General features: G+C 41.2%; 1 protein-coding gene across 4 annotated transcripts in view; it reads right to left on the minus strand.

The window, feature by feature from the left end:
- Positions 1-27,325, minus strand: part of ryr2a (ryanodine receptor 2a (cardiac)) — a 587,454-nt gene that overhangs the window by 67,008 nt on the left and 493,121 nt on the right. For 2 of the 4 annotated variants that reach the window (XM_052011295.1, XM_052011294.1), the window contains exons 82-88: positions 26,265-26,282; positions 17,275-17,355; positions 16,143-16,231; positions 11,192-11,320; positions 4,094-4,198; positions 3,270-3,351; positions 785-2,091 (exon numbers count right to left, since the gene is read on the minus strand). In XM_052011295.1, coding sequence (XP_051867255.1) covers positions 785-2,091; positions 3,270-3,351; positions 4,094-4,198; positions 11,192-11,320; positions 16,143-16,231; positions 17,275-17,355; positions 26,265-26,282 — 1,811 coding nt within the window. The remainder of the gene's footprint in view (positions 1-784; positions 2,092-3,269; positions 3,352-4,093; positions 4,199-11,191; positions 11,321-16,142; positions 16,232-17,274; positions 17,356-26,264; positions 26,283-27,325) is intronic. The other 2 variants (XM_052011297.1, XM_052011296.1) reach the window with 1 other exon arrangement.

Below are 27,325 nucleotides of genomic sequence, written 5' to 3' on the forward strand. Positions count from 1 at the left end.
TATAAAAAGCGATGCAAGCAAAAGAGGTCTCTTTCTTTTTTAGTAAATCATGTTATGAATTTTTTACCCAAAGAAAATGTTATTATCAAAATGAATTCCTAAGAGAGCAAAGGATAAGTCAGAATAAAGAACAATCAGATTCCATGAGGCTGGGGAGCAAAACAAAGAGGTTGGGGGGCAGGATGAGTGGAACGATATTCAGTAAGAAGTAAGTGGCCAATAAATTAGAAGTTTGGACAAAACTTCAAGGCAGGAAAAGATAGATCTGTGAGACTCCGAGCATTAAGAATCAGAAACCTAGGCCTAATATGGCAAGGCCAGTGATAGAATGAAGCATCTGATTCCATCTGATTGTTGCATTGTTCCAAAATGTCACAACATTTTAGATACTTTTAAATTACAAGGTAAGAGACAGACCGACCCTAGTTTCCATACCAAATGGATCAGAATAGAAAAATGAGAAACTATGTAAAGTATACTTAATCATGGATTTGAGCACCTCGCCTAAAGATGTCCCAAATATCAATGACACTGGTAAAATAACAAAAATTCAAATTGAAAGATGAAAAGTTACTATATATGAATATCTACATTTAATTTCAGAATTCCCACCCTTAAAGCAGGGAATCACATCCAAAATAAGTGCGGAATGGAAAAGTGGAACTATAATGTGGGCTGAGCTCATCTTCACTGCATTGTTGGATTTAAGTGATTGACCAAAAGCAAGGAAGAAAGTGAAACCTTTTGTGAATACTACAGGAGGATAGCCAATGTCATACTTCACCTGGTAGCTGATCTGATGTTCTGGCAGTGGCAGAGTAGGAGAAGGTGGGCCAATCAGATCACTCATGCGGGCATTTGGGTTATGTGGAATTAGCTTGTAATGCCCTCCCTCACGCCGTAGGTCCAGACCAAAGATATCGGATAAGAAATCACTCTCCTCGGTGATAGCTCTTAGATCAGTCAAGTCTTCAGAGGGCAGGGTCGATTGCCGAACTTTCCCCTCTCCCTCGCCAACTTCACCTCGTACCTCGTCATGTGTTGGGTCTGGCATGTTAGCTAAAAGTTCAGTTACTTTAATCTTCTTGGCTCCTTCAACAAGGCTTCCACCCAAAAAAGTGCTATACATGATGCGGAAAAATCCACGGAAAACACTGAAGACAAAATGGGAGAACCCAATCAATAAACTCCAATAAAAGGAGAACAAGGCCATGGCCATATCCTTCATTGTCATCTTTTTCATTTTCTTCAACTGTTTTTTGAGGCTTTTGGTTGTCAGCAGCTTCATGAGGATCATCACATTGTACCTGAGAGCCATTAAGGCAGATCTAATTGTTGTCATGGAGAAAAAGCCCATTCTGGGATCCTCCTCCTCTATTTTGTCTTTTTGCGTTTCTCCTTTACACACAGACCTCTCATTGGAATCTGACTCTGAGATCTGTGCAGCCAACTGCATTTCAAAGATCGTGTCTTCACAGAAATTGACAAACAGTTCCATCTTTTCTTTCTCTCCTCCTTCATTTACAACATCAAAGATGAATTGCCTCTTAGACTCCTTAACTTGAGGCTTCTCCCATTGAGTCCTACTGGATTCACTGATCTCAAAGTACACCCTCTCAATCCGTTTGGCACTTCCCATAATCTCTATACGGCCTAGAAATGGCTGGAAATAGTTGAGAACACTCTCTGCCAACTCCAGGAAGGTCTGCAACCGCGTATCATGGGGCATGTGCTCGGATAAGTTAGTAAGTAGTACAGCAACATTGAAACCTATGTCCTTTGCAGGTTCATGAAACCTTTCAACAAACTCCTCATAATCCAGCATCTCATTCTCATCTGTTTCCGCACACGAGAGTAGGAATTCAGTTTCTGACTGCGTATAGTGTTTATGACTCTCCATGGCCTTCTGAAAGTCCCTCTTAGAGATCAACCCTTTGCTATCAGGATCATATTCTTTGAATGCATCAGATGAGGTTAGGTTCTTAAGCTTAAGGAACATATCAAAGAATTTGAGAATCATTTCCACATTGTTTGAAGATTCCACCAACATGTCCACCATCTGTTTTCCAATTGTCCCATTGACGACATTGCCTGAAAGAAACAATTTATGTAGCATTACCTTTGATCAATTAACTGTTGTTCTCAAGCATTTTAGGTGTTTGCTTGTTTAATATTCATGATTTAATTGATTTGGCCCAATCAGACTTTCTCCTTCCAGGCAAACGAAACATTTCATAGACTGAGGGTGATTTTAACCATCAGAACCAAGCAGGAACAGGATGAGATGTACAATAAAAGAGAAACGTCAACCCTCCTTGCAAAACAATATGACTCCCATGCCCAACACCACATTTGTAGGTATTGCCTTGCCATTCTGTTAGCTTTCCCAATGACTCGCTGTAGTGATATTAAAAGATGTTTCTGCCATTGCTGGCATAAGTTGGATCTTTTGGGTGCAAACTGCAAACCTCACTTAACACACACAAAATAACTGGCAAGATATCACACTGAGACTATCAATGTCAGTTAAATGATCTCCACTCTGACACCAAGCATAGAGCATCTACCAGCCTTGGTTTCCAATGTTGCAGTCGATGATGGACATGGTCCACCACCGACCACAGCCTTTTTATACAGTTCACACCGGATCTGCAAGCTGTGATCTCAATTATCTCAACTCCCTTGGTCATGCCGCACCTCACAGTGGTGTGGGGCCATCTGAAGCATGGTTCTTAACCAGGTCAGGAGATCATGTAATGGGTTCCCAGACAGACAGGAGATCGTGTTACCCTCCCCTGTGTTCACCCTCACCTCTATCGCAGCCTTGTATGCAGCTGTTCTGTGGCTGCCAAGGAGAGAACTTTTTTGTGGTCCAACACCCTATGCAATAATCAGTTAAGCAAAGACTCGGCAGTTGAGAGATTTCTATGCAACTCCACACAGGTTCTGTCTTAGTGCATGATTTAGGACATGAATCTCCATACTTGCATTTTGAATGTATTTTTGGCCAATTTCATGATTTTGATTGCAGTGGAGAGTTAATACTAAATACAGCACACATTCAATGCACCAAAAATGGATGAAATCTGATTACAAGACACATACTGTTTCTAGTAGAAAACAAAATCCAAGTTGAAAATGGGAATGACAATCAGCAGATGAACGAAAAGAGCAAGCAGATCAAGGGAAGTCCTAAGTACAAAACACAACTTTTTTTTAGATAATTAAATCAAAGTTATTTGCATCTCATCTCACTGACCAGTCCCCACCTTCTAACATTGAAAGCAGCATCACCACCATATCCTTTTGAAGATCCATTAGTTCCTTCAGCAGCTCAATCTGGCTGGAATCCTAGAAATTATAAGTAGTCGTTTTAATAGATAATTTCATTACAATGAACTGTCATAGAGTCATAGAGACATACAGCACAGAAATGTCCTTCAGCCCAATAAATCTGTGCAGACCATCAACCATTCATTGACACTGATCCTAGATTCATTCAATTTTTTTTAAATTTCACCACATTCTCATCAACTCACCCCAGATTCTACCACTCTCCGACACAACAGGGGCAATTTACATTGACTAATTTGCCTACTAATCCACGTGTCTTTGGGATGCCTGAGGTAATCAGAGCACCCAGAGGAAACCCATGCAGTCACAGAGAGAATGTGCAAATTCCACAGAGACAGCACCTGAGATCAAGATTGAACCCAGATCTTTGGCGCTGTGAGGCAGCGACTCTATTGGCTGCACAGCTGTTTTAACCTTATAAGACATTTTTTTCATTTAGTGAAAAGTTTCCAGAATGTTTTTGGCTCTGGAGGATCCAGTAACAGCACAAGATTGTGAGAGGATGATTGCAGATAACTCTTTTCATAGTTATTGCCCACTATAAATCAGTAAAGTACAGTCACATGAATTTAAAAAGATTGTTATGAAATTTCATTCTATTATATTCTTTCCAGTTAAACTGTCCCTTGGTTTTGAAGGAACCTTCTGCCCTTTAAAAGGAAAAGCTGCCCTGAGGCTGGTACGTGGCTTTGACTTGGAATCAATTCTAACATCCTTGTTTAGTTCCTTATTAACTAACCTGGGACAACTTCATTTGCATGTGAGCAAAGACATGAAGGAAACCGACCACTGCATCCCACAGCCTGCTGTGTGCCAGACTCTGCTGATTACCAGTGCACGGGCCCTGAAGAACAATAAAGCAGAATGAATTCAATTGAAGTATTGTCAAGAGATCGTTTTAACTTGTTGCAGTGATGACTAAAAGTGCCATCTTTAAAACCTGAATAATAGCTTCAATTTTCACTTGGAAAGGCATGGTCCAATCAATTATAGATTTATTAAAGGCAAATCTAACTAACTTGATTGAACTTTTCAATGAGTTAACAGTGAAGATTGATCAATGTTGTGCATTTGATGTTGATATGGACTTTTAGAAGGCGAACAACACGGCAGGCTTAGCCAAGAAGAGTAAATGCTGGAAACACTCAGCAGGTCAGGCAGCATCTGTGGAACGATAAACAGAGTTAATGTTCAAGATTGTAGACCCTTGGAAAGAACTGGGAAAGAGAGAAAGTTAGTTTTAAGGTGCAGAGAAGGTGGAGGAGGGACAGATAGGCCATAGGGAATATCTCTTGTAGGGTGAGGTCTGGATTGCCAGGGAGATAAATTGTTGAGCTCATCTGGTCAAAGGGTTAATAAGGATAGGTGAAGAGTGAGAATATAAACAAAGGAGTGTGAGCTGTTTGAAATGCAGGACTTTCCCAGCAGATCAGGCTATGTAAACAGAGAGAGAAAAGCCGATCCAAATGACAGATGACTTATAGCAGATCTGACCAGTTGCGATACAGACAGAGAAAGCGAGTCACCTGTAATTGAAGAGTTTGATACCGAGTCTGCTGGGCAACAATGTGCCCAGACAGAAGGTGAGCTTCTGTTACTCAAACTTACGTTGGGCCTTGTCATAACATTACAGGAGGCCATGGGCACTTCAGAGTGGGAGTGGGATGGAGAACTAAAGTGGCAAGCAACAAGGAGCTCAGGGTTGCCCCTGAGCACAGTCGGGTTGTTTCAGAAAACAGACACGCGTCAAATTAAAGGGAAAATGTGGATTAGCTCATTGTCAGGAAGCAAAGGTGGTGCCAGACAGATGGTTTTCAGACTGAGGAGTGGTTTGCCCAAAGGTTAGTCTGGGGCCCATCATTCTTTTCAATTGTTATATAAGATCTACAGGGATCAGTATTAAAATCCTGCATACATCGCAAAACATGGTAAAATAGATGGTGCTGAGGGTAAGCATCAGCTTTCTGACATGAATGGCCAAAGGAGCTGTAATAGCAAGAAAGTGTGAAGCGATACACATCTGGGGTACAGGACATGACAAAGTTAGATAAGGGTGTGAAACCTTAGTGTCTATATATACCACTGTCACTGCAGGACGAGTTGATAAGCTGATCAAAACAACATATGGGTTACCTAGGTAAATAAAGAGAGGAATACAATGTGAAAATTATAAATCTCTGATCAATCTCAGTTGTGTTATCGTAAAGCAGACAGTAATGGAGCAAAATCTGCACACCATACTTCAGGACAGACATAAAGGCCTTCAGAAACATAAAGAGGAGGACTAGCAGGGGTGCAGGACTCCAGTTACGAAAAGTCCTTGGAAAGGCTCAGGCTGTGCTCCTTGGAATGGAGAAGGTGGCCTCAGGAAGGTTCTGAAAGAGGAGGTAGAGAATGATGCATGGGTCAAGACCTGAGATCATGGAATTTAAAACATTAGCAAAAGATCTAGAAGAGAGCTGAGCAGAACCTTTTTTTCCCATTCATTGAGTTGCCGGAATTTGGAAACAGTACTGGAAGCTGATTCCATAAATGATTATAACAGAGAGATTATAACAACAAACCAACAAGTTTTTGGAGAAGATGTGGGGATATGGGTCAAAGTACAACTGTCCTTTCAGAGGCAGCACAGGCTAAATGGCCTTCTTCTGTGCTACAAACCTCCTGAGATCCATGAGCTGCTGGAAGAAATTTGATTTTCAGAAAGTCAACTTGCTTCAGCCGATTTTCTTGCATCTAAGCCAGAAGGTCCTGGGATCAGGTTTCACACCAAGACTTGACTATATTTAAGGCTTAAAGCCCTGGGCAACCAGGGCAAGATAGCTTACCCTCAGGTTGCCCCTAGAAACATCAGTAGTGACCTGAACTTGGCAGTATTAACAATTCTAGTCCTTTTTTGCCTTAAAAAAAAGCCTAAAAGACATGAAGGGGGATTGCAGCTTGAGATGCACAAGAGGCAGTACGAGGTATGGAAGAAAAGCACAACAGGCACTCCCTTGTTCTTCCCGAGTGAAGGCCCAGCCCTTTTTAACAGCTGGACCTCCCTTCGGTTCAACACAAACTGCCAAGCAGGTGCATCACTGTATTTTGCCAGCTACATGACTGGATATTGGCTGGCTCCCCCACCAGGGTTAATGGCCAATGGGTCAGATATTGTCTGTTTAGACTGTTCAACATGGGATGTGAAAGCAGAGCTTGGGTGATCATGTGACAAGAATAGCCGTTTTCTCAAGAAAACATTAGCCTAAGTAATAGCATATAAAAAGAATCCTGTGGCATATTTAGTAAGTATTTGGGAGATAGGAACATAGAACACAGAACATTACAGCACAGTATAGGCCCTTCAGCCCACGATGTTGTGCTGACATTTTATCCTGCTCTAAGATCTATCTAACCATTCCCTCCCACATAGGCCTCCATTTTTCTGTCATTCATATGGCTATCTAAGAGTATCTTAAATGTCCGTAATGTATCTGCCTCCACCATCTCTGCCAGCAGTGCATTTCACGCACCTATCACTTTCTGTGTAAAAAACTTGCCTCTGACATCCCCCCTTTACCTTCCTCCAATCATTTTAAAATTATGCCCCCTTATTTTTTTTTAAATTTTATTTACAGTGTGGTAACAGGCCCTTCCGGCCCAACAAGTCCGTACCACCCAAATTAACCTACCCGTACGTCTTTGCAATGTGGGAGGAAACCAGAGCACCCGGAGGAAACCCACGCAGACACGGGAGAACGTACAGACTCCTTACAGACAGCGACAGGAATCGAACCCCAGTCACTGGCACTGTAATAGCGTCACGCTAACCGCTACACTACCGTACCGCCATTTTCACCCTGGGAAAAAGTCTCTGACTGTCCACTCAATCTATGCCTCTAATCATCTTGTACACCTCTATCAAGTGACCTCTCATCCTCCTTCTCTCCAAAGAGAAAAGTCCTAGCTCGCTCAACCTATCCTCATAAGACATGCTCTCCAACCCAGGCAGCATCCTGGTAAATCTCCTCTGCGCCCTCTCTAAAGCTTCCACATCCTTCCTATAATGAGGTGACCAGAACTGAACACAATACTCCAAGTTAGGAGAAAGGGAATGTGGAAGGATAGGGGGCTTAGTTTTTCACCAGGCACAGTTTAGTTTGTCACACTCTTGTCCCTGAATGGGAAAGACGTGTTCAAGTCTCATTCAAGAAGCTAAAGCAATTTAGTTTGATGCCCCAGTGCAACATTTTGTGAATGCTACACTGTTGAAAGTGCCATCGATTGGATGAGATGACTACTCTCTCAGCTGGGTGCATAATTTTCTCTGACATTCTTTTGAGGAAGAGCAGAGGAATTATTTCCAATTTCTGTCCAACAGTTGTTCCTCTGTCCAGTCATGATTCTCCTCGAGGGATGTGTCTGTGCATAAATTGCTGCCTGCATTTTCTTTATTACGGGAGTGTATAAACTTAAACATGCTTCATTGTTCCTAAAGTGCTTTGGGATCTCCTGAGGTTGTGAAGGATGCCATAAAAATTCCAAACTTTCTTTTTATATCTATTCACAGTCTGGTTGCAGACTATTGCGGATTATGAGATGTTGCTCCTCCAGCCTGCGTCTGGCCTCAAAGGTAAAAACAATAACAGTTCAGAGTAAAGTGTCACAGCTACAGAGGAAATGCAGTGCAGGTAGACAATAAGGTGCAAGGTCAAACAAAGTAGATTGTGAGGTCAAGAGTCCATCTCGTCGTATAAGGTAACCATTCAATAATCTTATCACCGTGGGATAGAAGCTGTCCTTGAGCTTGATGCTATGTGCCCTCAGGCTTCTGTATCTTCTGCCTGATGGAAGGGGAGAGAATGACCCGTGTGGGTGGGGTCTTTGATTATGCTGGCTGCTTCACCAAGGCAGCGAGAGGTAGAGCCAGCGTCCATGGAGGGGAGGCTGGTTTCTGTGACGCGCTGAGCTGTGTCCGCAACTCTCTGCAGTTTCTTGCGGTCCTGGGCAGAGCATTCTACTCTAGTTTTAAAACTATGTTTCCTTGTTCTGGTGAAATATAGGAAAATGTATTTTTTTTATGTTTAGCATATCAAATTCCAGTCACCATGTTAAAGACCAAACTGATTCACCCCTTAACCGTCAAGGCTCAGCCAAAAATAAACCAGATTTTGGCAAGTTATTTTCACCCTCAAGACTCCAGTATCATTCTGAAGGACCTCCCTCCAAGGCCATTATGTTCTTGCTGAGGTGTGTTGCCCAATAAACATGGAAAACTAAGTAACATCTGACCAACAGTCTGAATAAGCGAGTAGTGTATATTCAAGCACAGAACAGGAGATGAGGCCTGGGGCAGGTCAGCAATGATTGTATAGAATGGTGGGGAAGGTTTGAGGGGCCAAGTGGCCTTCTCCTGCTCCTATTTTATTATCATCTTATATCTAATCTGACACTGCCCCAAATTATGAAGGACAAATTATGTGTAAATTGGAAGAGTGAGCTACTGTTCATGAAGTGAGTGGGAAAAACCGTGTAACCTGGAATCCAATGTAGGGAATGAAATATCAATGACATGGAATCTGAGAAAACTAATCAAATTCAGAGATACATAGGAGTCTGCACAAAAAAAACAATAAAAGCAACTGCCTCGGCATAAAATGCAATCAAAAAGGATGATGAATGTTACCCTTTGTCTCAAGGAGTTTGAAATATAAAAATGAGTGATGTGTCAGCTGCAATACACACAAAATGCTGGAGGAACTCAGTAGGTCAGTCAACATTTCAGGTCGAGACCCTTCATCAGAACTGGAAAGGAAGAGGGCAGAAGGTGATAGGCGAGTCTAGATGAGAGGGGGAAGGTATGTGGGTGGGGGAGGGGGGATGAAAGAGAATGATGTGAGAAGCTGGGAGGTGATAGGTGGAAGAGGCAAAGGGCTGGAGAAGAAGGAATCTGATAGGAAAGGACAGTAGACCATGGAATAAAGCGAAGGAGATGGGAAACCAGAAGGAGGTGATGGGCAGGACAGGAAGGCAGGGAAGAGAAAAGAGGAGGGGTGAGGGGGCGATGTTGATGCCGTCAGGTTGGAGACTATTGCGGAATATGAGATGTTGCTCCTCCAGCCTGCGTCTGGCCTCAAAGTGGCAGTAGAGGAGGCTGTGGATAGACATGTCAGTATGGGAATGGGAAATGGAATTGAAGTGGCTGGCCACCAGGAGACCCTGGCTGTTGTCAGCTGCGCATTATCCTATTGGTCAGATGTTACTTAGTTTTCCATGTTTATTGGGCAACACACCTCAGCAAGAACATAATGGCCTTGGAGGGAGGTCCTTCAGAATGATACTGGAGTCTTGAGGGTGAAAATAACTTGCCAAAATCTGGTTTATTTTTGGCTGAGCCTTGACGGTTAAGGGGTGAATCAGTTTGGTCTTTAACATGGTGACTGGAATTTGATATGCTAAACATAAAAAAAATACATTTTCCTATATTTCACCAGAACAAGGAAACATAGTTTTAAAACTAGAGTAGAATGCTCTGCCCAGGACCGCAAGAAACTGCAGAGAGTTGCGGACACAGCTCAGCGCGTCACAGAAACCAGCCTCCCCTCCATGGACGCTGGCTCTACCTCTCGCTGCCTTGGTGAAGCAGCCAGCATAATCAAAGACCCCACCCACACGGGTCATTCTCTCCCCTTCCATCAGGCAGAAGATACAGAAGCCTGAGGGCACATAGCATCAAGCTCAAGGACAGCTTCTATCCCACGGTGATAAGATTATTGAATGGTTACCTTATACGACGAGATGGACTCTTGACCTCACAATCTACTTTGTTTGACCTTGCACCTTATTGTCTACCTGCACTGCATTTCCTCTGTAGCTGTGACACTTTACTCTGAACTGTTATTGTTTTTACCTGTACTACCTCAATGCACTCTGTACTAACTCAATGTAACTGCACTGTGTAATGAATTGACCTGTATGATTGGTATGCAAGACAAGTTTTTCACCGTACCTCAGTACAAGTGACAATAATAAACAAATACCAATACTAATCAGGTAGAAGTGAAATCAGGAAATATTTCTTCACAGAAATGGTGTTGAAAATTTAGAGTGCTCTCCCATGGATATTGGGTCAGTTGAAAATCTCAGGAGTATGATTGAAAGGTTTTTGTTAATTATCTTGAGATTTGGAGCAAAACTGAGTTAACAGATAAGGGACAGGTTAGCAATATAAATTGGCATAACATGTTCCAGAGACCCTATGCCCTCCTCCTTTTGATGAGTTCTTTCCTTCAGTATTAAATATTATTTCATAACTGATATGCCAAACTCAAAAATAAACTTTGTTTCCATCTTCCTGGAAAATTGCTTGAGAAATCTTTTTGACACTTCAGAACATACAGGATAATATGATGAATTACACAAAGGTATGACAATAGTCTCACTTCTCCATGATGTTCATATTTGCGTTTCATAATTTTCATAAAATAGGCCATTCTGCCCATTGAGTCTATGCCGGCTCTCAAAGCAATGCCATTCCCCCACCTATTTCCCTGTTATCTTTTCTCTCTCACGTGCCTATCAACCCTACCCTGTTTCTTCGATTACCTACCTACATTAGGGGCAATTTACTGTTGCCGATTAACTAGAAACTTCTATGTCTTTGGGACTTGGAAGGAAGATGAAGCACTTGGACAAACCTACACAGTCACAAGGAGAACATTCAGACTCTACACAGACAGAACCCAAGTTCAGGGCCCACAATGCTATGACAAAACCAATGTACAGCTTATACCTGTTCCTCTCACCTGACAAACAAATCTAATTTTTGGGAATTACTGAGACTTTATCTTGATGCTACCTGAATATATTCTGTCAGCGTGTTGAACACCTGCTTCGCCACATTGATTGCCTTTGAGAAATTGCGCTGTCCTTGTTCATCAATGACGTCCTTTGCAGAATAAAACCAATAGAAGTCACTAATCGATTCCTGCAAGCAAAGAAATAACCGTTGTGATTATTACCGACACCAACAGTTAAATACCTTCAGAAGCTTGAATGGTGCTCCAGTAGCTGAATAATGTTGATGCTCGGTGTATTAAATCGATCTTGCCTGTAATTTTCAACACACTCATAGAAAGATGCAACTCCGTTCAATATACTTTCCTACAGTAAAGCTGTGTTTTAATAATTGCATAACTGAAATAGAAATTAGACGTATTTAAAATAATCCTGTTGGAATTATTTCATAAAATAGCAAATAACCCACTTTGTGATTTCATTCCTAAAATGATGTGTAATCCTATAAAAGTTCCTTGTGCTAACTGCCTGACATAAATGTGCATAACTGAAACAGAAATTACAATCGACCTCTTTATGGCATGGCATCTTATTGCCTACCTGTACTGCACTTCCTCTGTAACTGTAACACTTTATCCACATTCTGTTATTGTTTTCCCTTGTACTACCTCAATGCACTGTTGTAATGAAATGATCTGTATGGATGGCATGCAAAACAAAGTTTTTCACTGTACAATAATAAACCCATTTTCAACTTAATTTATCTGTGTTAGCTTTTTATTGGTACAGTAATAAACCCACTTTTCAACTTAATTTATCTGTGTTAGCTTTTTATTCATCACTGATGTGCAATGCAATAAAATGTTAAGGTAGCCAAGTATGCTCATAACATTTGAGACATTCACCTAAAAGCAGATAAAAGTCTTGGATAGAAAGTGTGATCCAGAGTTCAAATAAGTGTTCTCTTTTCATTTTTCTTTTCAGCTGAATTTTTTTCACTTTGAGTCTCATTCTGATCAATGAGTTTTTATGAAATTGTGGCTGACATTTAAACCTCAAAATAGTTATTTCATTTATTTGTAAACTAATTATTTAATGTAATGGATAATTGGCAAAGTATTCTTGAATTTCCAGGGATAATAGCTAATTGTGATATTGAGTCCTTAAAGAGCTATTATGAATATGTCAATCCATCACTTAGTAGTGCTGATCCTGAGTCCATTATCATTAACAGTGCAAGGTTCACTAAGTTTACTTAAAGAGGGAAATATTTGGACTGGAGACAAAGGTTGACTCCAAGCAATGAAGGGGTTGTCTTAGGAGCAAAGACCCGTACATTATGTCTGCACCCTCTGATGTTTAAAAGAATTACGTATGATCTTGTTCATGTCTCATGGCTCACCATGTCCATGCCAACCATCAAATGCCCATCTTTATCCATCCTATTTTCCAGTCTTATATTCCTTGAGGATTCAAGTGCTTATCGAGGTACTTCTGAAATGTTGTGACAGTACCTGTCTCCACCATCTTTTCAGGCAGTGTTTTCCAGATTCTAATCACTTGCTGGGTGACAAAGTTCTTCCACAGATCCCCTCTAAACCCCTTATCCCTTTCTTTAAACCTTCGCCCTCTAGTTTTAGAAATTTCTGATTTGGGAAAAGGTTTCCTACTGTCAATCCTAAATATGTCCCTCATAATTATGTATACCTCCTTCCCTCCCCCAGACTCCTTCACTCCAAGGAAAACAAATCCAATCGGTCCAGTCTCTACTCATAACTGAAACAGTCCATCCCTGGTAACATCCCAGTGAGGCTTCTCTGCACCCTTTCCAGTACAGTTGTGAAAGCTGGGTCATGAAGCATACTCAAAGTTGAGAGAGATTTCTCGACTGCAGGTTTATTGAGGGTTATGGGATTCAGACAGGAAAGTGGAATTGAGGCTAAGTTTAGATCACCATGCAAAAGCAGAAAACTGCAAATGCTGGAAACCTCAACTAAAAACAGAGATTGGCGGAAATATTCAGAAGGTCAGGCAGCATCTGTGGAGAGAGAAACAGAGTTAATGTTTCGGGTTGTTGCCCTTTAATCAGCTACAATTTTAATGAAAGGCCGAGCAGGCTTCAGATCACCTAATCTGTTCCTATTTCTTATGTTCCTCCATACAGAATTTAGTGTTGCTGCTCTAAAACTTCACAAAATTAGATGCAGTGTACCACAGGAAGGTGGCTGGTTTCAGTAGGATCAACAGTAACACATGAACTAGGTCTTCATAAGATTCACTTCCTCATCAGTCCATAATTTTCTTCACTTTTTTGCCATGAATGCATTTCCCAATGAGGTTCTGAAGAGACATTTTTCTAAATGAGTCAAGCCTCAGGACATTTGGAGGCTTTTTTCATTTACTCCTAAAGAGCACCTTCTTAATGTAGCAAACCTGCAGCAACACGTGTTATACTGGTTCACTTCATGCGTCAGTTTCAGGGGCATGGGAAAATGACAGCATGTGGCCTAATAATGATAATACATCCGGACACTCAATTAACACACTAACTGACTTTCACATACAGAAGAAATTAAACCTTTCATCAATCCCTGCTGCTAAGCAGCTAGCATCCTTCACTAATCTGGCAGAAATACAAATTGCCTGAACTAATTTGCCTGGTCTGTTATGTTTAGCAAAGGCAGAAGTTTGTCCTGCTACAGTTAAATGGGTGTACAAGCATTGGCCACACAACCACACATTGACTTCAATGGAACTGAATGTCTGGAGATGATTACATTTTTGATCAATACTCTTGACACTTAGCCCCAGTAACCAAGACTGATCCTCCACTAGCATTCTCAATCTCATGCATAACAAGGACATTAATACTTCTGCATGTTACCTACAGTTTTCAGTTCTTTTAACAAGGTTTTAATTATTGCTGTTATCACAAGATAATTTCTTTTATTGCATGTTCAGAGATTCTCAATAAATCGTATTTAAACTTGGTGTCTGAAACAAGGCAACTTCTGCAATCCAGTGACTGTTTATAATGTTCTGCACAATTGCTCATTGTCAAGCATTAATAATTCAGAAGGGTTCCTGAATCTTTTGCATAATGAAGGCAAGTAAAACAAAAAACAGTTGCAATACCAAAGGCAAAAAAAGGGAAACCAGAGAGTAAAAGGGATTTTAAAGGTCCTCAGAAAAGCTACTGTTATGATAATGTATGCCAATCAAATTAAAGAGGTGATGACAAGGGTCATCAAAAATAAGAGATACATTTAATCTAGGAATCCTTAAGACGTTGAATCTTCAGTAGAATAAAGGAAAAGCAGAGGTGCTCGATAATATGTTGTTTCTACATTTGCAAAGCAGGTTGAAGAAAATACTGGGGGAGAGCAACATTAATAAAATATTTTTAAAAAGGCTCTGTTAAAGTTTACTGGTGATGAGGTATTGGTGGTGCAGAGCCAGCACTAGATTGCATTGTACAGGCCTCTTACAGATCATAAGTGAAGAATGTTGGTTGAAAGGCCAGTATGAGTCCCCCACAGATGACAAGAATTGTGCATGCTATGGAGAGAGGCAATGAAATACCAATACCACTGCATTCCCCAGGACCACACTGCACACTTGTCCAATGTAATATTCAACAGATGCACTTTGAGCAACATGTAGCCATCTTTCCAGACCATTAAGGCCTCATGACATTTAAAATCTTTGAAGCCCAGGACAAGAATATTCCTCAGGTGGAATCATGAAACCCTGTTGTCCACCCATCCTGCTGGAGACCAGTCCAGGGGCTTCTCTAGCTCCAGCTCTTGACTTCCAGCACTGGCCTGACATCACTGGTGCCAGGTTTGGGTGTGAGTTAGACCTATCTACTTAATCCTGTGTTACAAAAACATGAATCCAAGTTTACCACTCATCCACACTTAAAATCCAAGCTGAAACTCAGGGTTGATTCAATTAAAAGGATAGTTTACTAATTGGTTCTAGTTGACCTTCACCTAAATAACTAGGATCATTTACGACCATAGTAGGCCACGAAAATCAAACCGGTGTTCAAATGAGATGATCTAGCAGTGAGACGCTTCTTTGAGTATGCAGGCAATGTCATCTAGAGGTCCTACAAGCCTAATTGTGGTTGGAGCCAAACAGCAGGTTCATTTTCCTGACAGTTAAAGGCATCAAAAAGAGCTTTTGAAGCAAATCACTTTATTTTGGGGCAATTACAGTGCTGCAGCTACAAGTAAAGCTGTTACCTCACAAAGCCAGAGACCCAGGTTTAATCCTGACCTTGGGTGCTGTCTGTTTGGAGTTTTCACTGCCTGTTTCCTTTGGGTGCTTCCTTCCATATCCCAAAGATGCATGTGTTGGTGGGTTAATTGGCCACTGTAAATTGCCCCTTGTATGTAGGTGAGTGGTAGAATCTGGGGCGAAGGCGGAGTTGACGAGAATGTGGGGAGAGTTAAAATAAAAAGAATATAGGATTAGGATAAATGGGTGCTTGATGGTCAGCATGGATTCGGCGGGCTGAAGGGCCTGTTTCCACGTTGTATGACTCCATGATTACTTTCGCTGGGCCACAAGTGCTCTTCTGGGACAAGACCACAATTTATCCAGAGACACAAGAGACTGCAAATGCTGGGATCTGGAGCAACAAACAAACTGCAGTACAAACCACAGAGGGAGAGCGGTGAGGAAGGGTCTCAGATTGTTTGTTGCTCCACAATTTATCCAATTAGACAGTGAGTCTCCTGCTTCTTAAATGAATGGTCTTGTATGCCATTTAGTCGCAAAATCACCCAACCTGTTTTGGGTGGATTTATACAAGCCTCAGCAGTCTCCTGTTCCAGCCTCACGGTGCTCTGAGTCATGACCGCTGTGCATTTGCCAGTTGCTCTACCTTTTCTGTCCTCCCAAATGATATTTTACTACCATTTGTACAGTTTCTCATGATGTTTTCCTCAGACATCAGCTCCCATCAGAATTAAAGAAAATCATTAATTTCTGACACACAGTACCTGAACTCTTAAGAGATAGTCCACAGTTGAAATGATGATATTGACTGTCGTGTTGTTGCCCGTCTGGGTTCGCAGGTAATTCTGGAAATCTTCAAAGAAATCAGAATTTAAAGAATGAACAGCAATCCAAACTATTGTACATTTTATTCCTGCAGCTTGATACCTAACAGTCAGCCAACTAACAACCAAGAGATAATAAGAGCTTTCGCTGACAGTCCAAAATCTGGAGTTTTCAAGAAATGGCACTTTTTTTGCATACAGAGTTGCAGATTTTGTACATGGGGAGTTGTGGTGGTGGGTTAAGGACTTCCTAATTGCATACAGTCGATGGTTTTTGTGTGAGAGAAGAACTCATTAATGTTGTATTTGGTGAAATTTGCTACTTTTAAACATGGAATGTCTTTTTACTTTTGTATATCAGAATGTTTTTTTTCTTCTATTATTGTGTAACAAGGTCTTGCCATTGTTGACTTTGAGTGGTCCTGCTTTTTTTTTGCATGTGGGTAGTGTCACTTCATTGTGTTTCTGGGGATCTCAGGTTTTGTGGAAGTAGTTTTGTTTTATGTACATGATGGATTGTATTTTAATTCTGCATGCATTCCCATAATTAGGTCTGTATACACGGCTCTGAAATATAATGTTTGGAGTCTTGCATCGAGGTTGGTTAAATGAACTTTATATCTATGGAAATCAGATACTCACAGCACAAAAGGAATTAATTGGGCCTTTGTGTTAATACTAGCCAAAAAAAGGCTTTCATTTAAACCACCTTCTCAGACCTTGGTCAGAAGTTCTACAGGCTTTGGCTGTTCAAGTGCTCACCCAGGTGTCTCCTTTTGTGAATAAGGATGTTCAGATTTTCCACATAGAGGAAGAATAGTTGGCCAATCCACTAGTCTTGAAACATTGATCTGAGTGCCAATACCAGATAGGTGGATAGTCCCAATCTCAATGATTTTAGAAGAAAGATCCTTTCAATTTTGTGCTACATTGTTTATCCTCACAACCCACCACTTAAAGGGTGAAATTGAATAAATTGTATGTACGATAATAGGGAGGCATGAGCTCTTTAAAGGTGGAGTAAATATCATGTGCTGTGTCCCAAGGAACACGATATGCCTTTGTTACACACCTGAGTTGTGACCTTCACAGAGCAGCTGGAGGAATCGAAAGAGATCGCACGTAAATTCATCATCCTGCATCACCTTCTCGCCTACAAGATGTCAGTGAGAGCGAGATTGCAGTATGTCAGTACCAGCAACCTGGTATGTGCACCTTACATCTAAAAACCTTGCATTTTTCTTGTTAACTTATATACATATATCCTTCCAATATTCCCAGTAATTGCTAATCATATCTACTGTTCTATCAGAAGCCCACACAGTGCACTTCACAGATAGAAAACAAATGAAAAACAGCCACACACAGAATATGCCTACCAAAAATGAAACCTGAAACCACTCAAAACAAAATACACAAAACTATTTTAGAAGTTGACATGGCTCTTGCCGGTAGAGACGGATCTTTCTAAATTTATGTGTTAAAATTTGTGAGAGCATGCTGCTTATAAGAATTAGAGTGGTAAATGTGTGAGTGTGTACTCGAACGATATCCTTGAATGACACTAATTTAGGTTAAAGCATGTAGCTGACCCGCAAAGCTTCAATAGTGACATTTCAGTACAGTGGGGCTTCAAGGGTTAATAAAGTTGGTCAATTAGTTGATGTTGGGATTGGAAGAGTTTAAGGAATGGCAATTCTGCAGATCTAAGTTCATTAGACTGAAGCCAATCAAAAGAAAGTCAACAGGAGCAGTCACAATAATCAGCTCCAAATCTTCAGTGTTAAGTTATGCTTTATGTGGTTTCCCTTCACACAGTTCATATTAAGTTCAGCACGTTGTGAAGCAAATTAAGTTTAACATGAATTAGAATACTTTGTATAAAGAAGCAGGTTTATCAAAACCTGGATACACTCGTAATTCTACCCCATTTTCACCTTATGCATTATTTTTTTAATACTGAAACCCGAGTTGGTTGAATTTTAAAAGAGACAATAGTTAACAAAGGCTGTGGAAAACATGGGCACCTGCATTAAAAGGAATGAAGGGAAGGTGTATCGTGAAGCAAAAGTTGAAAACATTAGAAAGATTAAATATTATGACATTTTAGGAAGATTCTCAAAACAATTTTCAAAGTCCAATGTAATTTGTTTTAGCTGCATTGTTACAATTCTGATGAAACATCATTAAACTGAAATGTTAACTCTGTTTCTCTCCCCACAGATGCTGTCTGATCCACTGAGTATTTCCAGTAACCTCTGTTTTTATTTGCTTACTTGCAGAAGTTATTTTATTTACTAAATACGGTAGAGTGATGGAATATTGTTTAAAATTAATTAGTTAAACCTATTTGCACCATTCCAGTGAGCTCTGCCTGATAGAGCTACAGAGGCAAGACCAAGCAGCAAGTTTTCAGTGGGATGGAGGGCAAATCAATACAGCTCCTGCTGCCTGGCTGCAATTCTGCTGTTGTGCAATTAGCTGAAGAGTAGCCACTCATCCTTGCAACCACTAACTACACGTGGCATAACTATTTTCTAGTTGTGGATGAGGAGGGAGACATAATGAGCCAGATTTTGCTGGCTTTTGCAGACATTTCTAAACACAACTATGGACATTCATCTGTTTGCTCTGCATGTGCATGTTTCAGCAGAAGGCTTTACACCAGTGAATCACCTCTCAGATCCTGAGCAAGGTGAGCCCCCATTGAGGATCTGAGACGCTTGTTGGCTTCAATGGAGATTGTATAATCTTACATCTACAGTAAAAGATTAGGAGTCACAAGTTATTTCACTAAAAATTATTTTGTTTTATTTCCAAGTCTTTACTTATGTTTTTTTAAATGTGGTTTTAATTAATACTTTTTTAATGGTTATTATTAATTTTTTTAATTAGTTACTTCATTTTTAATAGTTTTAGATGTCAGAGACATCCAAAACCTATTAGAAAGGAGTAACAACTTATACAGTTGACAAAGCACAGCATCTAGCTTTGCTGGCTGTCAATGAGTGGGGGTTGTGTTGGGGGCAGGGCTATCGTAGCAGCTCAGCCACTGCTCAGTTTATGCGACTGGACTCCAGCATGTGGGAGCCAGCAAAATCATGCCTCCACATCCACTCCAGTGAAATGCAAGTGAGCAATCTGTGGCAACAAGATCTGGAGAAATGGGTCTACATGTTTCATGAAAATAAAACTTGCGTGAATGTTTTAAATTGTAATTTTCAGAGTGTGTTCCCCTGATGAGTGAAATTACTTTCAAAAGGCCTTCGACAAGGTGCCGCATAAGAGACTGATTAATAAGATGAGAGGTCATGGAATTACAGGTAGGATAACAGAATGGGTGGAGCATTGGCTAGTTGGCAGGAAGCAAAGGGTAGGAATGAAAGGATCTTGTTCTGGTTGGCTACCAGTTACTAGTGGTGTTCTGCAGGGGTCGGTGTTGGGGCCGCTTCTTTTTACTTTGTACATTAGCGATTTGGATGATGGAGTAAATGGTTTTGTGGCTAAGTTTGCAGATGACTCCAAGATAGGTGGAGGAGTAGGGAGTATTGAGGAGACAGGAAGGTTGCAGAGAGACCTAGGTAGTTTAGGAGAATGGGCAAGGAAATGGCAGATGAGATTCAATGTTGAGAAATGTGCAGTTCTGCACTTTGGAAACAGATATAAACGGGCAGATTATTATCTAGAAGGAGAGAAAATTCAAAGTACAGAAGTACAAAGGGACTTGGGGGTACTCGTGCAGGATACCTGAAAGGTTAACCACCAGGTCGGATCGGTAGTAAAGAAAGCGAATGCTATGTTGGCATTCATTTCGAGAGATATAGTGTAGAAAAGTAAGGAAGTGTTGATGAGGCTCTACGGGGCACTAGTGAGGCCTCATTTGGAATACTGTGTACAGTTTTGGGCCCCATATCTTAGGAAGGATGTGCTGATGTTGGAGAGGGTTCAGAGGAGATTTATGAGGATGATTCCCGGAATGAAAGGGCTTACATATGATGAGCATTTGTCAGCTCTTGGACTGTACTCACTGGAGTACAGAAAAATGAGAGGGGACCTCATAGAGACATTTAAAATGTTGGAAGGACTGGACAGAGTAGATGTGGCCAAGCTGTTTCCCTTGGTGGGTGAGTCCAGGACCAGAGGGCACAATCTTAGAGTTAGAGGGTACAGGTTTAAAACAGAGATGAGGAGAAATTTCTTTAGCCAGAGGGTGGTGAATTTGTGGAAGTCCTTGCCACGTACAGTGGAGGCCAGATCATTGGAGGCGTTTAAGGAAGAGATAGATAGATATCTAATTAGTCGGGGTATCAAGGGATATGGGGATAAGGCCAGAAATTGGGGTTAGAATAGTTTGTTTTTGCCCCCCGCCTCCCAATTTCTCATTTCTTTTTTCCTTTTCTTTGGAGCAGACTCGATGGGCCAAATGGCCTACTTCTGCTCCCTTGTCTTGTGATCTTGTGATTATTCAAAGTGAACATCTACACAGTCTCCATGCTTTCACTGAGCGGAGGAGTTAATATAATTGCAGAGCTTATCCAAGCTCAGTTTTAAACATTGAAATTAGAAGGATAGGTTGAGCGAGCGAGGGCTTTTCTCTTTGGAGCGAAGGAGGATGAGAGGTGACTTGATGGAGGTGAACAAGATGATAAGAGGCATCAATCGAGTGGACAGTCAGAGACTTTTTCCCAGGGCGACAATGGCTAACACGAGGGGTCATAATTTTAAGGTGATCGGAGGAAGGTATAGGGGGGATGGCAGAGGTAAGTTTTTTTTTTACACAGAGAGTGGTGGGTGTGTAGAATGCACTGCCAGCAGAGGTGGTGGAGGCAGATATATTAGGGACATTTAGGAGACTCTTAGATAGGCACATGGATGATAGGAAAATGGAGGGCCATTGGGGAGGGAAAGGTTAGATAGATCTTAGAGCAGGATAAAATGTCGGCACAACATCGTGGGCCGAAGGGCCTGTACTGCACTGTAATGTTCAATGTTCTATGTTCTTGTCATTAGAACCAAATATGTCGAATTGTGGCTATGAACCATGTCAACATTTCTAAAATATGAAGACCGCTGACAACAAGTCATGGCTGATGGAAAAAGCTAATGCTAAATGGCTTTATGACTTCACATGGGACTTTTTAGATGTGTACTACAGATGGAGTACAGTGAGTGAACGACAACACAGGGAAATAAAAACAAAAGATTTTGATGTGAATTTAATTACTGTCTAGGCTTAAATGACCTGGCTGAAAGAGCATACTGGATCCAGAAACACAGGGAGTTACAGATATTCTGTGAACTGTAACTTCTATCCATCAGAGCAAAAGACAATGCGGTAGTTAAAGAATAAAACTGGAATTGTAATTTCCACTGAATCTTTCACCTCCTTCTCCAGCATAGGAGTGGCAGAAACTCTATGCTAAAACACTTAAAGTATATGGACTGTAAAGGAGACATAACAAAAATGTCATCTGCTTCAGAGTTGAGGAAGAGTATGGGACGGCTTAATGTCTTATGCACGTGACATTGTAGTGGTTAGCAACTGTCAACAGAACTCCAAGGTAAGCAAAATTACAATGATAAGATATTCCAATGATATCTATATCTAGAGGGTGAAGACAGAGTTCCCTTCTCTCATAAAATTATTCATTGAAAATTTCCAACACAGAAAGCCACCATATCTGTACTAGTCAAAAAAAGCTACTCTGCCTATTTTCTGACATGTGATCCATAGCCTTACAGATCCCAGTTCTTCAAGCAGACCTCCAAGTACTGTTTACATGTGATGAGACTTTCTGCCTCTTCCACCCTTTCAGGCAATGAGTTGTGGATCTCTTGCACCCTCTGCGTAAAAACATTTCCCCACATGCCTTCCACCATTTACTTGACGGTGCCAGGTTTTTGCTCCTTTGCTAAGAGAAATTGGTCCTTCCTATTTACTCCATTTAGGATCCGAACTGCAGAGACTGGGGAAGAGGTGTTTGGCTCTCAAATAGAGAAAGCTAGTAGTAGGTACGATAGGCATGTGATAGAGAAGGGACGTGCTCAGACAGGTTTGAGATGTGTCTATTTTAATGCAAGGAGTGTTGTGAACAAGGCAGATGAGCTTAGAGCTTGGATCAATACTTGGAGCTACGATGTGGTGGCCATTACGGAGACTCAGATGGCTCAGGGACTGGAGTGGTTGCTTCAAGTGCCGGGTTTTAGATGGTTCAGAAAGGACAGGGAGGGAGGCAAAAGAGGTGGGGGAGTGGCACTGTTGATCAGAGATAGTGTCACGGCTGCGGAAGAGGTGGACATTGTGGAGGGACTGTCTACGGAGTGTCTGTGGGTGGAGGTTAGGAACAGGAAGGGGTCAATAACTTTACTGGGTGTTTTTTAGGCCACCCAATAGTAACAGGGATATTGAGGAGCAGATAGGGAAGCAGATCCTAGAAAGGTGTGAGAATAACAGAGTTGTTGTGATGGGGGATTTTAATTTCCCAAACATCGATTGGCATCTCCAGACAGTGAGGGGTTTAGATGGGGTGAAGTTTGTTAAGTATGTTCAGGAAGGATTCTTGACACAATATGTAGATAGGCCTGCAAGAGGAGAGGCTGTGCTGGATTTGGTATTGGGAAATGAACCTGGTCAGCTGTCAGATCTCTCAGTGGGTGAACATTTTGGTGATAGTGATCATAATTCTATCTCCTTTACATTAGCACTGGAGAGAGATAGGAACAGAGAAACTAAAAAGGTGTTTACTTGGAGTAAAGGGAATTATGAGGCTCTCAGGCAGGACATTGGAAGATTAAATTGTGAACAGATGCTCTCAGGGAAAAATCAGAAGAAATGTGGTAGATATTCAGGGGATATTTGTGTGGAGTTCTGCATAGGCATGTTCCAATGAGACAGGGGAGTTATGATAGGATACAGGAACCATGGTGTGCAAAGGCTATAATAAACCTAGTCAAAACAAAAAGAAAAGCTTACAAAAGGTACAGAGAGCTAGGTAATGTTAGAGATCTGGAAGAGTATAAGGTTAATAGAAAGGAGCTTAGGAAGGAGATTAGGAGAGCCAGAAGGGGGCATGAGAAGGCCTTGGCAGGCAGGATTAAGGAAAACCCCAAGGCGTTCTACAAGGATGTGAAGAGCAAGAGGATAAGATGCGAAAGAATAGGGCCTATCAAGTGCAGCAGTGGGGAAGTGTGTATGGATCCAGAAGAAATAGCAGAGGTACTTACTGAATACTTTACATCAGTATTCACTATGGAAAAAGATCTGGGGGATTGTAGTGGGGACTTGCAGTGGGCTGAAAAGCTTGAGCATGTAGATATTAGGAAAGAGGAGGTGCTGAAACTTTTGTAAAGCATCAAGTTGGATAAGTCGCCGGGACTGGATGAGATGTACCCCAGGCTGCTGTGGGAGGCGAGGGAAGAGATTGCGGAACCTCTGACGACGATCTTTGCATCGTCGATGGAGACGGGAGAGGTTCCGGAAGATTGGAGGGTTGCGGATGTTGTTCTCTTATTCAAGAAAGGGAGTAGGGATAGCCCAGGGAATTATAGACCAGTGAGTCTCATCTCCATGGTTGGTAAGCTAATGGAGAAGATCCTGAGAGGCAGGATTTATGAACATTTGGAGAGGTATAATATGATTAGGAATAGTCAGCATGGCTTTGTCAAGGGCAGGTCCTGCCTTACGAGCCTGATTGAATTTTTTGAGGATGTGACTAAACACATCGATGTAATGTATATGGGTTTCAGCAAGGCGTTTGATAAGGTGCCCCATGCAAGGCTTATTGACAAAGTAAGGAGGCATGGGATCCAGAACTGGCTGGCTCACAGAAGGCAAAGAGTGGTTGTTGAAGGGTCGTCTTCTGCGTGGACGTTGGTGACCAGTGGTGTACCTCAGGGATCTGTACTGGGACCCTTGCTCTTTGTGATTTTTATAAATGACCTGGATGAGGAAGTGGAGGGGTGGGTTAGTAAGTTTGCGGATGACACAAAGGTTGGGGGTGTTGTGGATAGTTTGGAGTGCTGTCAGGGGTTACAGAGGGACATAGATAGGATGCAAAGTTGGGCTGAGAAGTGGCAGATGCAGTTCAACCCAGATAAGTGTGAAGTGGTTCACTTTGGTAGGTCAAATATGATGGCAGAATATATTAATGGTAGGACTCTTGGCAGTGTGGAGGATCAGAGGGATCTTGGGGTCCGACTTCATAGGACGCTCAAAGCGGCTGCGCAGGTTGACTCTGTGGTTAAGAAGGCATATGGTGTATTGTCCTTCATCAATCGGGGAATTGAATTTAGGAGCCGAGATGTATTGTTGCAGCTATGTAGGTCCCTGGTCAGACCCCACTTGGAGTACTGTGCTCAGTTCTGGTCACCTCACTACAGGAAGGATGTGGAAGCCATAGAAAGGGTGCAGAGGAGATTTACAAGGATGCTGCCTGGAATGTGGAGCATGCCTTATGAAACCAGGTTGAGGGAACTCGGCCTTTTCTCCTTGGAGCGACGGAGGATGAGGGGGGACCTGATGGAGGTATATAAGATGATGAGAGGTATTGATCGGGTAGATAGTCAGAGGCTTTTCCCCAGGGCTGAAATGGTGGCCACAAGAGGACATAGGTTTAAGTTGCTGGGGAGTAGTTATAGAGGAGATGTCAGGGGTAAGTTTTTTTACTCAGAGAGTGGTGAGTGCGTGGAATGGGCTGCCGGCAACGGTGGTGGAGGCAGATATGGTAGGGTCTTTTAAGAGACTGTTGGATAGGTACATGGAGCTGAGAAAAATAGAGGGCTATGGGTAAGCCTCGTAATTTCTAGGGAAGGGACATGTTCGGCACAGCTTTGTGGGCTGAAGGGCCTGAATTGTGCTGTAGTTTTTCTATGTTTCTATGTTTCTAACCCCACCACCCCTCCCCTTAACAATTTTATACACTCATTTAAGTTTCCCCTGACTCTTTCTTCTATTGAAAGCAACTCAAGCTTATCCAATCATTTCCTACAGATCTGATTTTGCTAGTAATGGCATCATTCTCATAAATCTTCTCTGCACCCTCTCCAATGCAATCATGTCTTTCCTGTAACGTGGTAACCATAATTATACACATTGGTCTAACTTGTATCATATACAGTTCTCTTCTCAGGTGTTGAAGAACTTGCAGAGGACTTCAGGACCCATGCTAAAGAATTCACAGCTCTTTTTAGTTTTGGAAAAAGATAATTATTTTTTTTGCTGGCAGTAACTCTTGGGACTCTTCATGGAAAGCAACATCCTCACTGAAGTAACTACTAGCTGAAGTAACTTCTGACTGAAGTAACCTCTCAGTGATGTAACTTCTCGCATAAGCATTGATCGCTGAGACTTTAATTGAGAAGCAATCAATCTTTCCACACTGAAGACCAATATGTTATTGTCTTGTGAAGCGTTATTCTGTTTCTGCAACCAGTATGCAATTCTGACTCTAGAGTTTTATCTTTAATGGACTGAACCTAATTAACCAGAAATCCCCTCTGACAAGCCTGAAATTTACATTACAACGTATGCAACGGAACCCAGCTGATTTGCAAAAAAAGGTAGCTAGTAAAACACGCAGTAAACTCACACAAAGAATATCATCTGCAATACAACAAATAATCAGCACCATTGCACATCAGTTTTAAAGCAACTAAAAATTTAAATTAGGTACAAACTTTAACACTAAAGATCCCTTATGTGTTACTTGCACATTGATGGGTGCAGCCATAAAGCCACATTGAATACACAACAAATACTACAGTAACTGTACACCACAGTTTGGCGCATCCAACCACTGCAAAAACTACGCCACTGAACGGCTCACAGTTCTTACATCTAGTGTGCCAGTTACTGTGCAAATCCTGAGAGAGAGGCAAAACAGACATGAAGTTGACCAAAAGGCTTAAAACTTCTCTAAAGCAAGAACAAAAAAAGAAAGATATTTTTGTTTTTTTTCTTTTTCATTAACGGCTATGCACAATGTCTAAAAGTGCGAATTGGCAGAGTTCAGGACCTGTACAGTGCTGACACAAGGTAACAAAGGAAATGGCAGTTATAATTACCGCGCTCATGAGTGATGACTGAGGAGGGGGAAGACAGAACAATTGAAATCAAAAAGAAAAAAAAGATGAGATTAGGTATTAGAAATTATACTCAACTTCATTTAATTTTTTTAAAGAATCGGGTAGGTTGAAAGAGGGGAAAACAGAATTGTAAAAATCACACAAAAGGAAGACCATATATTAATAAACAGAGAATATACAGATCTCCTTGTTTTGTTGAAACCAAATGACAAAGGGTTTATGTCAGATAAATCAAAGGTATTCTCGATAACTGACGAACCCTATGTTTATTTTAACATTTATTTACGCAAAGAAAAATTAAACACTTGATTTCTTTTTTGTTATTACAGACATATACAAGCATGCACACACGTACATATCCCTCTGCACAGGTACACACATTTTATACACACTGCTATTGGAAAAGTACTTGAAAAATCTGCGCAGTTCAAAGGCTTCCTCATTTATCATTTAATATCCGATCCTAGTGCCTCCTGAAAATCTAATTTTTATTTGATTGCCATTTGTAATTTGGTACATGGCGATGCATTTTTCAAGGAGCGTTGAATATGCATTTTTGGTAAGTCACACGACACAACAAGAATACAAGTGATAGCTGTAATCACAACAAGATGACTATGGTTGTTGAACAATAATTGGAAAATTATAATGAGGAGTGACTCAAAACCAAGAGGAAGAAGGATCAAATAAAAATTATCACAACATTTGAAAATGGAAAATGCAGCAGTATGATTGGCTTATGCCCAAGCAAAAAAGAGGTTTCAGGATCAAAAAGTATTTACAGTTTTTATAGCAGCTAAACTTTGGATCTTCACCTACAAAGGATACCTTTTGCTGGATACATCAAAGGTTGGATTAAACAGGATATTTTGTTGCTGAAAAAGTAAAATGCATAATCTTTTGATAACTGTAGCTGAATTCCAGCTTTTGCATTATGAATATGTAACATTATCTTTCTTGGTTAATCTGAAGAACAAGGAGCATTCGGAAAGAACTTCTGTCACCTACAGCCCCCAATTATCATCAGTAATGAAGTATCA

The sequence above is a fragment of the Pristis pectinata genome, chromosome 3 (genome assembly GCF_009764475.1).
Source record: "Pristis pectinata isolate sPriPec2 chromosome 3, sPriPec2.1.pri, whole genome shotgun sequence".
Lineage (NCBI taxonomy): Eukaryota > Metazoa > Chordata > Chondrichthyes > Rhinopristiformes > Pristidae > Pristis > Pristis pectinata.